The sequence below is a fragment of the Oncorhynchus clarkii genome, chromosome 33, assembly GCF_045791955.1.
Source record: "Oncorhynchus clarkii lewisi isolate Uvic-CL-2024 chromosome 33, UVic_Ocla_1.0, whole genome shotgun sequence".
Classification (NCBI taxonomy): Eukaryota; Metazoa; Chordata; class Actinopteri; order Salmoniformes; family Salmonidae; genus Oncorhynchus; species Oncorhynchus clarkii.
In genome coordinates this window covers 38702504-38714984 of record NC_092179.1, presented here as the reverse complement: position 1 = coordinate 38714984, position 12481 = coordinate 38702504, and the positions used below count along the sequence as shown (strand labels likewise).

The window sequence follows — 12481 nt, the reverse complement described above, 5'->3', positions numbered from 1 at the left end:
CTGGGGGGAAATGAGAGGAAAGGCCTCATCTGGTATCTCTTAACCATGTCCATTCAGCTTAGAGGAAGGAGCTACAGTAATATTACATCCTATTCCCTATACAGGGCACTACTTTACAGTAGAGCCCAGGGTCCTGGTCAGTAGTGCCCTACATAGTGGATAGGGTGCTATTTGTGACGGTCCTTAAGGCTGCTCCCGGGGACTGACTGACTACTGATCTATGCTGGGATTTGGAAGTCTAGTTACAGTGAAGCCTGGAGGGGATGGAGGAGGGGGGTTTAGGTCCCTCAGTGCCAAGTGCTGGTCCAGTCAGAGAGCAGCAGTAGTGCTGGCCCTGTCTGATAGGACGAGTAATGCTGGCCCTGCCTGATAGGACGAGTAATGCTGGCCCTGCCTGATAGGACGAGTAATGCTGGCCCTGCCTGATAGGACGAGTAATGCTGGCCCTGCCTGATAGGACGAGTAATGCTGGCCCTGCCTGATAGGACGAGTAATGCTGGCCCTGTCTGACTGTAGGAGTAATGCTGGCCCTGTCTGACTGTAGGAGTAATGCTGGCCCTGTCTGATAGGAGGAGTAATGCTGGCCCTGTCTGATAGGAGGAGTAGTGGGAGAGGAGAGGATTGGAGAGTGTTACATTACAGATGTGGGTTGAGTCCCAAATCAGACCCTATGTAATGCATTCATTTTTACAAGACCCCTGTCAGAAATAGTGTACTACATAGGGAATAGAGCGCCATTTGGGACAGAGCCGTGATGTACCCCTTCAGGGGTAGTTCAGCTGTCAGGTGTACAACATTGGACTCTAGAAACAGAAGCATACCCTCCACCCCTCCCCTAAACTATTGACAGCCCTAGGGGGGCTAACCACCCCTCCCATAAACTGTTGACAACCCTAGGGTGGCTCTAACCACCCCTCCCCTAAACTGTTGACAACCCCAGGGTGGCTCTAACCACGTCTCCCCTAAACTGTTGACACCCCAGGGTGGCTCTAACCACCCCTCCCCTAAACTGTTGACAACCCTAGGGTGGCTCTAACCACCCCTCCCCTAAACTGTTGACAACCCTAGGGTTGCTCTAACCACCCCTCCCCTAAACTGTTGACAACCCTAGGGTGGCTCTAACCACCCCTCCCCTAAACTGTTGACAACCCTAGGGTGGCTCTAACCACCCCTCCCCTAAACTGTTGACAACCCTAGGGTGGCTCTAACCACCCCTCCCCTAAACTGTTGACAGCCCTAGGGTGGCTCTAACCACCCCTCCCCTAAACTGTTGACAGCCCTAGGGTGGCTAACCACCCCTCCCCTAAACTGTTGACAACCCTAGGGTGGCTCTAACCACCCCTCCCCTAAACTGTTGACAACCCTAGGGTGGCTCTAACCACCCCTCCCCTAAACTGTTGACAACCCTAGGGTGGCTCTAACCACACAGCCACGCTCCTCTCCTCATAACACCATCAGAAACCAAGCAGCGCCGACTCTCCTCATAAAACCATCAGAAACCAAGCAGCGCCGACTCGCCTCATAAAACCATCAGAAACCAAGCAGCGCCGACTCGCCTCATAAAACCATCAGAAGCCAAGCAGCGCCGACTCTCCTCATAAAACCATCAGAAACCAAGCAGCGCCGACTCTCCTCATAAAACCATCAGAAACCAAGCAGCGCCGACTCTCCTCATAAAACCATCAGAAACCAAGCAGCGCCGACTCGCCTCATAAAACCATCAGAAACCAAGCAGCGCCGACTCGCCTCATAAAACCATCAGAAACCAAGCAGCGCCGACTCGCCTCATAAAACCATCAGAAGCCAAGCAGCGCCGACTCTCCTCATAAAACCATCAGAAGCCAAGCAGCGCCGACTCTCCTCATAAAACCATCAGAAACCAAGCAGCGCCGACTCTCCTCATAAAACCATCAGAAACCAAGCAGCGCCGACTCTCCTCATAAAACCATCAGAAACCAAGCAGCGCCGACTCTCCTCATAAAACCATCAGAAACCAAGCAGCGCCGACTCTCCTCATAAAACCATCAGAAACCAAGCAGCGCCGACTCTCCTCATAAAACCATCAGAAACCAAGCAGCGCCGACTCTCCTCATAAAACCATCAGAAACCAAACAGCGCCGACTCTCCTCATAAAACCATCAGAAACCAAGCAGCGCCGACTCTCCTCATAAAACCATCAGAAGCCAAGCAGCGCCGACTCTCCTCATAAAACCATCAGAAACCAAGCAGCGCCGACTCTCCTCATAAAACCATCAGAAACCAAGCAGCGCCGACTCTCCTCATAAAACCATCAGAAGCCAAGCAGCGCCGACTCTCCTCATAAAACCATCAGAAATCAAACCAAGCAGCGCCGACTCTCCTCATAAAACCATCAGAAATCAAACCAAGCAGCGCCGACTCTCCTCATAAAACCATCAGAAACCAAGCAGCGCCGACTCGCCTCATAAAACCATCAGAAACCAAGCAGCGCCGACTCTCCTCATAAAACCATCAGAAACCAAGCAGCGCCGACTCTCCTCATAAAACCATCAGAAGCCAAGCAGCGCCGACTCTCCTAATAAAACCATCAGAAACCAAGCAGCGCCGACTCTCCTCATAAAACCATCAGAAACCAAGCAGCGCCGACTCTCCTCATAAAACCATCAGAAACCAAACAGCGCCGACTCTCCTCATAAAACCATCAGAAACCAAGCAGCGCCGACTCGCCTCATAAAACCATCAGAAGCCAAGCAGCGCCGACTCTCCTCATAAAACCATCAGAAACCAAGCAGCGCCGACTCTCCTCATAAAACCATCAGAAACCAAGCAGCGCCGACTCTCCTCATAAAACCATCAGAAGCCAAGCAGCGCCGACTCTCCTCATAAAACCATCAGAAATCAAACCAAGCAGCGCCGACTCTCCTCATAAAACCATCAGAAATCAAACCAAGCAGCGCCGACTCTCCTCATAAAACCATCAGAAACCAAGCAGCGCCGACTCGCCTCATAAAGTTGCAAAGTTGAGAGTAAAAATAGAAACACTACTACTACTACTGAGAGAGAGAGAATATTCACAGCAGTGTTTATACCTCGCTAACAGCTCGTTCTAACAGCCGTGTTTTTCCCTCAGCCAGCCAGAAGCGACATCATTTAAGACAGAAGTAAAATGGTCAAATGGAGGTGGAAATGTGTCTACTGGCTTCATGCGTCCCAAATAGCACACTATTCCCTATGTAGTGCACTTCTTTTGATAGGGATCAGGTAAAAAAATTAAATAATAATAGTGCACTATAAAAGAGAAATAGGGTGCCATTTGTTTTTGGTTTAAATTTAGTTCTAGGCCCTCTCCTCCTCTCTCTATAAACCAAGTCACTCTGCTCCCTCATATGGTCTCTCCCATCACTGCTATGAGGATGACACTCAGCTACTCTTCTCCTTCTGACACCCAGGTGTCGACAGGTATCTCTGCGTGCCAGACAGACATCTCAGCTTGGATGTCGGCCCACTACCTTAAGGTCAACAACACGGAGCTGCTCTTCCTCCCGGGGGAAGCGCCTGTTCGGTCCAAGACCTCTCCATCCCGGTTGACAACTCCACGGCGTCCCCCTTCCAGAGCATAAACAACCTTAGCGTGACCCTGGACAACACCCAGTCAACCTCTGCAAACATCAAAGCAGCGACTCGCTCCTTCAGGTTCAGTACGACCCTTCTTCCACCACTAGCTGTCTTGGGGCCTCTCAGTCTACTACTACCACTAGCTGTCTTGGGGCCTCTCAGTCTACCACCACCACCACTAGCTGTCTTGGGGCCTCAGTCTACTACTACCTCCACCACTAGCTGTCTTGGGGCCTCTCAGTCTACTACTACCACCACCACTAGCTGTCTTGGGGCCTCTCAGTCTACTACTACTACCACCACTAGCTGTCTTGGGGCCTCTCAGTCTACTACTACCACCACCACTAGCTGTCTTGGGGCCTCTCAGTCTACTACTACTACCACTAGCTGTCTTGGGGCCTCTCAGTCTACTACCACCACTAGCTGTCTTGGGGCCTCTCAGTCTACTACTACTACCACTAGCTGTCTTGGGGCCTCTCAGTCTACTACCACCACTAGCTGTCTTGGGGCCTCTCAGTCTACTACCACCACTAGCTGTCTTGGGGCCTCTCAGTCTACTACTACCACTAGCTGTCTTGGGGCCTCTCAGTCTACTACCACCACTAGCTGTCTTGGGGCCTCAGTCTACTACTACCACTAGCTGTCTTGGGGCCTCTCAGTCTACTACCACCACTAGCTGTCTTGGGGCCTCAGTCTACTACTACTACCACCACCACTAGCTGTCTTGGGGCCTCTCAGTCTACTACCACCACTAGCTGTCTTGGGGCCTCAGTCTACTACCACCACCACTAGCTGTCTTGGGGCCTCAGTCTACCACCACCACTAGCTGTCTTGGGGCCTCAGTCTACTACCACCACCACCACTAGCTGTCTTGGGGCCTCAGTCTACTACCACCACCACTAGCTGTCTTGGGGCCTCAGTCTACTACTACCACCACCACTAGCTGTCTTGGGGCCTCTCAGTCTACTACCACCACCACTAGCTGTCTTGGGGCCTCAGTCTACTACTACTACCACCACTAGCTGTCTTGGGGCCTCTCAGTCTACTACCACCACTAGCTGTCTTGGGGCCTCAGTCTACTACCACCACCACTAGCTGTCTTGGGGCCTCAGTCTACCACCACCACTAGCTGTCTTGGGGCCTCAGTCTACTACCACCACCACTAGCTGTCTTGGGGCCTCAGTCTACTACCACCACCACTAGCTGTCTTGGGGCCTCAGTCTACTACTACCACCACCACTAGCTGTCTTGGGGCCTCAGTCTACTACCACCACCACTAGCTGTCTTGGGGCCTCAGTCTACTACTACTACCACCACTAGCTGTCTTGGGGCCTCAGTCTACTACCACCACCACCACTAGCTGTCTTGGGGCCTCTCAGTCTACTACCACCACCACTAGCTGTCTTGGGGCCTCAGACTACTACCACCACCACTAGCTGTCTTGGGGCCTCTCAGTCTACTACCACCACCACTAGCTGTCTTGGGGCCTCAGTCTACTACCACCACCACTAGCTGTCTTGGGGCCTCAGTCTACTACCACCACCACTAGCTGTCTTGGGGCCTCAGTCTACTACCACCACCACCACTAGCTGTCTTGGGGCCTCAGTCTACTACCACCACCACTAGCTGTCTTGGGGCCTCAGTCTACTACCACCACCACTAGCTGTCTTGGCGCCTCAGTCTACTACCACCACCACTAGCTGTCTTGGGGCCTCAGTCTACTACCACCACCACTAGCTGTCTTGGGGCCTCAGTCTACTACTACCACCACCACTAGCTGTCTTGGGGCCTCAGTCTACTACTACTACCACCACCACTAGCTGTCTTGGGGCCTCAGTCTACTACCACCACCACTAGCTGTCTTGGGGCCTCTCAGTCTACCACCACCACTAGCTGTCTTGGGCCTCTCAGTCTACTACTACCACCACCACTAGCTGTCTTGGGGCCTCTGTCTACTACCACCACCGCCACTAGCTGTCTTGGGGCCTCTCAGTCTACCACCACCACTAGCTGTCTTGGGGCCTCTCAGTCTACCACCACCACTAGCTGTCTTGGGGCCTCTCAGTCTACTACTACCACCACCACTAGCTGTCTTGGGGCCTCTGTCTACTACCACCACCGCCACTAGCTGTCTTGGGGCCTCTCAGTCTACTACTACCACCACCACTAGCTGTCTTGGGGCCTCTCAGTCTACTACTACCACCACCACTAGCTGTCTTGGGGCCTCTCAGTCTACTACTACCACCACCACTAGCTGTCTTGGGGCCTCTCAGTCTACCACCACCACCACTACCACTACTAGCTGTCTTGGGGCCTCTCAGTCTACTACTACCATCACCACCACCACCACCACCACTAGCTGTCTTGGGGCCTCTCAGTCTACTACTACCACCACTACCTGTCTTGGGGCCTCTCAGTCTACTACTACCATCACCACCACCACCACCACTAGCTGTCTTGGGGCCTCAGTCTACTACTACCACCACCACCACTAGCTGTCTTGGGGCCTCAGTCTACTACTACTACCACCACTAGCTGTCTTGGGGCCTCTCAGTCTACTACCACCACCACTAGCTGTCTTGGGGCCTCAGTCTACTACTACTACCACCACTAGCTGTCTTGGGGCCTCAGTCTACTACCACCACCACCACTAGCTGTCCTGGGGCCTCTCAGTCTACTACCACCACCACTAGCTGTCTTGGGGCCTCAGTCTACTACTACCACCACCACTAGCTGTCTTGGGGCCTCAGTCTACTACTACCACCACCACTAGCTGTCTTGGGGCCTCAGTCTACTACCACCACCACCACTAGCTGTCTTGGGGCCTCAGTCTACTACCACCACCACCACTAGCTGTCTTGGGGCCTCAGTCTACAACTACCACCACCACTAGCTGTCTTGGGTTCTCTCAGTCTACTACCACCACCACTAGCTGTCTTGGGGCCTCAGTCTACTACCACCACCACCACTAGCTGTCTTGGGGCCTCAGTCTACTACTACCACCACCACTAGCTGTCTTGGGGCCTCAGTCTACTACCACCACCACCACTAGCTGTCTTGGGGCCTCTCAGTCTACTACCACCACCACTAGCTGTCTTGGGGCCTCAGTCTACTACCACCACCACTAGCTGTCTTGGGGCCTCTCAGTCTACTACCACCACCACTAGCTGTCTTGGGGCCTCTCAGTCTACTACCACCACCACTAGCTGTCTTGGGGCCTCTCAGTCTACTACCACCACCACTAGCTGTCTTGGGGCCTCAGTCTACTACTACCACCACCACTAGCTGTCTTGGGGCCACTCAGTCTACTACAACCATCACCACCACTAGCTGTCTTGGGGCCTCTCAGTCTACTACTACCATCACCACCACCACCACTAGCTGTCTTGGGGCCTCTCAGTCTACTACTACCATCACCACCACTAGCTGTCTTGGGGCCTCTCAGTCTACTACTACCATCACCACCACCACCACTACTAGCTGTCTTGGGGCCTCTCAGTCTACTACTACCACCACCACCACCACCACTAGCTGTCTTGGGGCCTCTCAGTCTGAGTCATAGTACCGTTAGCTGTCTTAGGGCCTTTAAGTCTTCTAGCAGCAGACTCCTCAGAGTCACGTCTATTTACAGTAAGTCTTATTTCCACTTATTACACACCCTCCATTTTGTCACAAGTCCATTCCATCTCACTAAAGTAGGGGTCAACCATTTCTATCTGCAGGCGTCGTGGTGTGGGTGCAGGCTTTTGTCCCAACCAAGCAGTAACACACCTGACCTGATTTAACTAATCAGTCTTAAAGGGATATGTCGGCATTTTAGCAACGAGGCCCTTTGTCTACTTCCCCAGAGTCAGATGAACTTGTCGATGTCCAGTATTAAAGAAGTTCGATGTAGGTTCGCTAGCAACTGCACTAGCGCTAGCTAGCAACTGCACTCGTTAGCAACTTGCTTCAAACTACACGCTGAGACAAATTTTATCCACAAGTTCATCTGACTCTGGGGAAAGTAGATAAAAAGGGCCTCAATGCCAAAATCCCGAAATATCCCTTTAATTAAAAGACTAGGATAAGCCAATAATCTGAACGAGGTGTGTTACTGCTGGGCTGGATCACAGACATACACCCATATTGTCTCTTTGCGGTTGAGATCGGCCATCACTGTTCTGAAGGAAGCTTCTGACTGGGCGTTCAACAGGTGGAACTGCAGGATGGTGCAACAGAGTTAAAAACGGTTCATTCCCTTCCAACTGACACATTTCAAGATGGCGTCTTTCAAGCTGACAAACAGGAAACCTGTACATACCTTTTACAACCCCTTCCTGCAATCAAATGACCACATTGTCCTCTAGACTACCGGGAACATCATTCATATTTTTCATAATTCATAAACAATTTTATTAAAATGTCGAAAATCTGGTGTTTCTATTTCAAGCAGTTGTGTTATATTTCAGTTTTCTGTGATGTATATAAAGTGTAATATTAGGAAGCAAACTCAAAATGTAATACATTTCAACTCTGTATCTGACATGGTACAAGTGTCTTCTTCTTTAAGGCCATATCCATGTGTGAGGTGTACACTTTAGTGTTTCAGACTACCCAGAATCCCTCTGTGACCCTGTCTTTTTGAACCCTTTTCTTCATTGTAGAATAATAGTGAAGACATCGAGACTATGAAATAACACAAGATAGTTGAGAGAATGCCAAGAATATGCAAAGCTGTCAAGGCAACGAGTAGCTACTTTGAAGAATCTGAAATACATTTTGATTAAACAAATCAAAATATCATTTTTTTTGTTCCAGATTCTTCAAAGTAGCTACTCTTTGCCTTGATGACAGCTTTGCACATTCTTGGCATTCTCTCAACTATCTGTGTTATTTCATAGTCTCGATGTCTTCACTATTATTCTACAATGTAGAAAACTGTAAAAATAAAGAAAAACCCTGGAATGAGTAGGTGTCCAAACCTTTGACTGGTACTGTATATACATAGACCGTAAAAACACATTTGTCCCTATGGGGACAATGAAGTAAACTATGAGCACGTTTTAGTTTAAAAAACAAACATGATACGTAGTTGTTTATCTTATTACTAATAAAGCCTGTTAGTGTTTGTTTATTACAGTAATGCTGAAGAGCAGCTTTCTCTCCCTCTCTGTGCGTATCTGCTGTGCGTATCTGCTGTGCGTTGGCCGGAGTCTTCTCGACCTCATTCCTCTTCATCAGATTTCCCGGTCTGAGAGTAGAGTGGTGTCGCTATCTCCTGCAAAGAGGGTTTAATTCAGACCCCTGGAGGAGGACTGGGACTTACAATGGAGCCCCGGGGGAAACCAGACCGGAGGAGACCCGAGGAAACCAGACAGGAGGAGAACCTAGGGAACCAGAGTGGAGGAGACCCGAGGGAACCAGAGTGGAGGAGACCCGGGGGAAACCAGACAGGAGGAGACCCGAGGGAACCAGAGTGGAGGAACGGAGGGTGATAGGGAGGGGATGGAAGAAAGACTAGAGATCAAGAAGGGGGGGGGGGGGGGCAGTGTGAAAAGAGCCCCTCTTCAACCTCCTCCTGCTGGGGTCACAGTCAGCTGCTCCTCCTCTGTGGCCCTCCAGGCCCCAGAGCCCTCAGCTTCACCAACTCTTTGTGGTCCCAGCCCCCGCCCTCTCTTTCCCACAGGCCACGGACTGAAGGACGGGGACACACACACACGGCATGTCCCTCCAGACATAATGAGGAAACATCTCTATTTAAGGACCTCTCCATCCATCTCCACACAACCCTAACCACAGTGTGTGAGTCTGCAGCAGTCCACCCCTGCTTCCACATTTAGCAAGGCCAAAGGAAAGAGGAGGACATGCAAGGCTGAGTTGTTTTTGTTTGATATGAGAGGGAGGCCCCCTCGTCTACATTCATTTGATTTCCTGTTTGGTAAAGCAAGAGTAAACCACTGACTAGTATCATCTCTATAACCTCTCCCCTCTGGGGAGGGGGGGGGGGGCTTTAGTGAACAGTATGATCTCTCTCCTCTGGGGGGGGGGGGGGCTTTAGTGAACAGTATGATCTCTCGCCCCTGGGGGGGGGGGGGTTAGAGAACAGTATCATCTCTATATCCTCTCTCCTCTGGTGGTGGTGGGTGGGTGGGGTGGGGGGGGGGGGCTTTAGAGAACAGTATCACCTCTATATCCTCTCTCCTCTGGTGGGTGGGGGGGGGGGTTTAGTGAACAGGAATGGTGATGGCTTGGACCTGGATTGGACAGCTGACTAGGAACACATTTATTAAATGACTTAATGCTACTACGCCAAATATCTTCTGTCTGTGTGTGTCTCTGTGTGTGTGTCTCTGTGTGTGTGTCTGTGTGTGTGTGTGTCTCTGTGTGTGTCTGTGTATCTGTGTGTGTATCTGTGTGTGTCGGCGCTTCCATGATGAGCTTACCTCATTTCCATGCATATTCCCAACATATTTGAATTCAGGAATTCCCATCCGGTGCTCAGCCGGATTCTTTCCCAGAATGAGCACCCAGAGGTCTCTCCCTGCCAACAAACAACAGCACCATTATACAGAGGAATCACCAAGATATTTACTCATCAAATCAATTCAACCTTGTGCGCCAGTGTGTTCGTGGGACGGCCTGTTTTTTCCCCACCAGCCCCTAGAGCAGGACAGAATATTATTCAAATAGTGTTTTTGATTTCGTGGACTGGCACCTGGCAACTCAATGTCAGCTCACAGCTCCCTCTCCTCCTCTGCCCCCTCTCCTCCGCCCCCCCCCCCCCTCCCCCCCTCCCCCAACGTCTCAATAACCTCAAATAGTGTTCAATAGGAAGAGAATGAAACTCCCTCTATCCCAGCTCAACCAATCCAACGCTTTTACATTTTGTGGGCTATACAGTGAAGGAATGTGCACTTCAGGAGGTAGTATAGATTATTGTCCTGTATGAGAGAGACTTCCTGTGTTCCAGTATTTGTCAGAGGGATGTCAGAGCTCTACCACACAACACGTCTGAACCTGCTCCGTGGCCAGTACGTCAGGCAGCAGTGAGTAATCCTCAAGACGAGCTGCTTCTGGCCGCAGGATAGAAACTCTGTTCCCCTTTCATCATAACAACTAGAGTAGCAGACTACAGGATAGAAACTCTGTTCTCCTTTCATCACAACAACTAGAGTAGCAGACTACAGGATAGAAACTCTGTTCTCCTTTCATCACAACAACTAGAGTAGCAGACTACAGGATAGAAACTCTGTTCTCCTTTCATCACAACAACAACTAGAGTAGCAGACTACAGGATAGAAACTCTGTTCTCCTTTCATCACAACAACAACTAGAGTAGCAGACTACAGGATAGAAACTCTGTTCTCCTTTCATCACAACAACAACAACTATAGTAGCAGACGACAGGATAGAAACTCTGTTCTCCTTTCATCATAACAACTAGAGTAGCAGACTACAGGATAGAAACTCTGTTCTCCTTTAATCATAACAACTAGAGTAGCAGACTACAGGATAGAAACTCTGTTCTCCTTTCATCACAACAACAACTAGAGTAGCAGACTACAGGATAGAAACTCTGTTCTCCTTTCATCACAACAACAACTAGAGTAGCAGACTACAGGATAAAAACTGTTCTCCTTTCATCACAACAACAACTATAGTAACAGACTACAGGATAGAAACTCTGTTCTCCTTTCATCACAACAACTAGAGTAGCAGACTACAGGATAGAAACTCTGTTCTCCTTTCATCATAACAACAACAACTATAGTAGCAGACTACAGGATAGAAACTCTGTTCTCCTTTCATCACAACAACAACTAGAGTAGCAGACTACAGGATAGAAACGCTGTTCTCCTTTCATCATTACAACTACTAGAGTAGCAGACTACAGGATAGAAACTCTGTTCTCCTTTCATCACAACAACAACTATAGTAGCAGACTACAGGATAGAAACGCTGTTCTCCTTTCATCATAACAACAACTAGAGTAGCAGACTACAGGATAGAAATGCTGTTCTCCTTTAATCACAACAACTATAGTAGCAGACTACAGGATAGAAACGCTGTTCTCCTTTCATCATAACAACAACTAGAGTAGCAGACTACAGGATAGAAACTCTGTTCTCCTTTAATCATAACAACTAGAGTAGCAGACTACAGGATAGAAACTCTGTTCTCCTTTAATCATAACAACAACTAGAGTAGCAGACTACAGGATAGAAACGCTGTTCTCCTTTAATCACAACAACTATAGTAGCAGACTACAGGATAGAAACGCTGTTCTCCTTTCATCATAACAACAACTAGAGTAGCAGACTACAGGATAGAAACTCTGTTCTCCTTTCATCATAACAACTAGAGTAGCAGACTACAGGATAGAAACGCTGTTCTCCTTTAATCACAACAACTATAGTAGCAGACTACAGGATAGAAACTGTTCTCCTTTCATCATAACAACAACTAGAGTAGCAGACTACAGGATAGAAACTGTTCTCCTTTCATCATAACAACAACTAGAGTAGCAGACTACAGGATAGAAACTCTGTTCCCCTTTCATCACAACAACAACTATAGTAGCAGACTACAGGATAGAAACGCTGTTCTCCTTTAATCACAACAACTATAGTAGCAGACTACAGGATAGAAACTGTTCTCCTTTCATCATAACAACAACTATAGTAGCAGACTACAGGATAGAAACTCTGTTCTCCTTTCATCATTACAACTACTAGAGTAGCAGACTACAGGATAGAAACTCTGTTCATCATAACAACTATAGTAACAGACTACAGGATAGAAACGCTGTTCTCCTTTCATCATAACAACAACAACTAGAGTAACAGACTACAGGATAGAAACGCTGTTCTCCTTTCATCATAACAACAACAACTAGAGTAACAGA

The 12481-nt window shown here is 49.2% G+C and overlaps 1 protein-coding gene across 1 annotated transcript in view; it reads right to left on the bottom strand.

Moving 5' to 3' along the window:
• LOC139392879 (carboxypeptidase M-like) overlaps positions 1 to 12481 on the bottom strand; it is a 98875-nt gene that overhangs the window by 67813 nt on the left and 18581 nt on the right. Inside the window, exon 3 of the mRNA XM_071141197.1 lies at positions 10020 to 10117. Within this exon, the coding sequence (XP_070997298.1) occupies positions 10020 to 10117 (98 nt within the window). The remainder of the gene's footprint in view (positions 1 to 10019; positions 10118 to 12481) is intronic.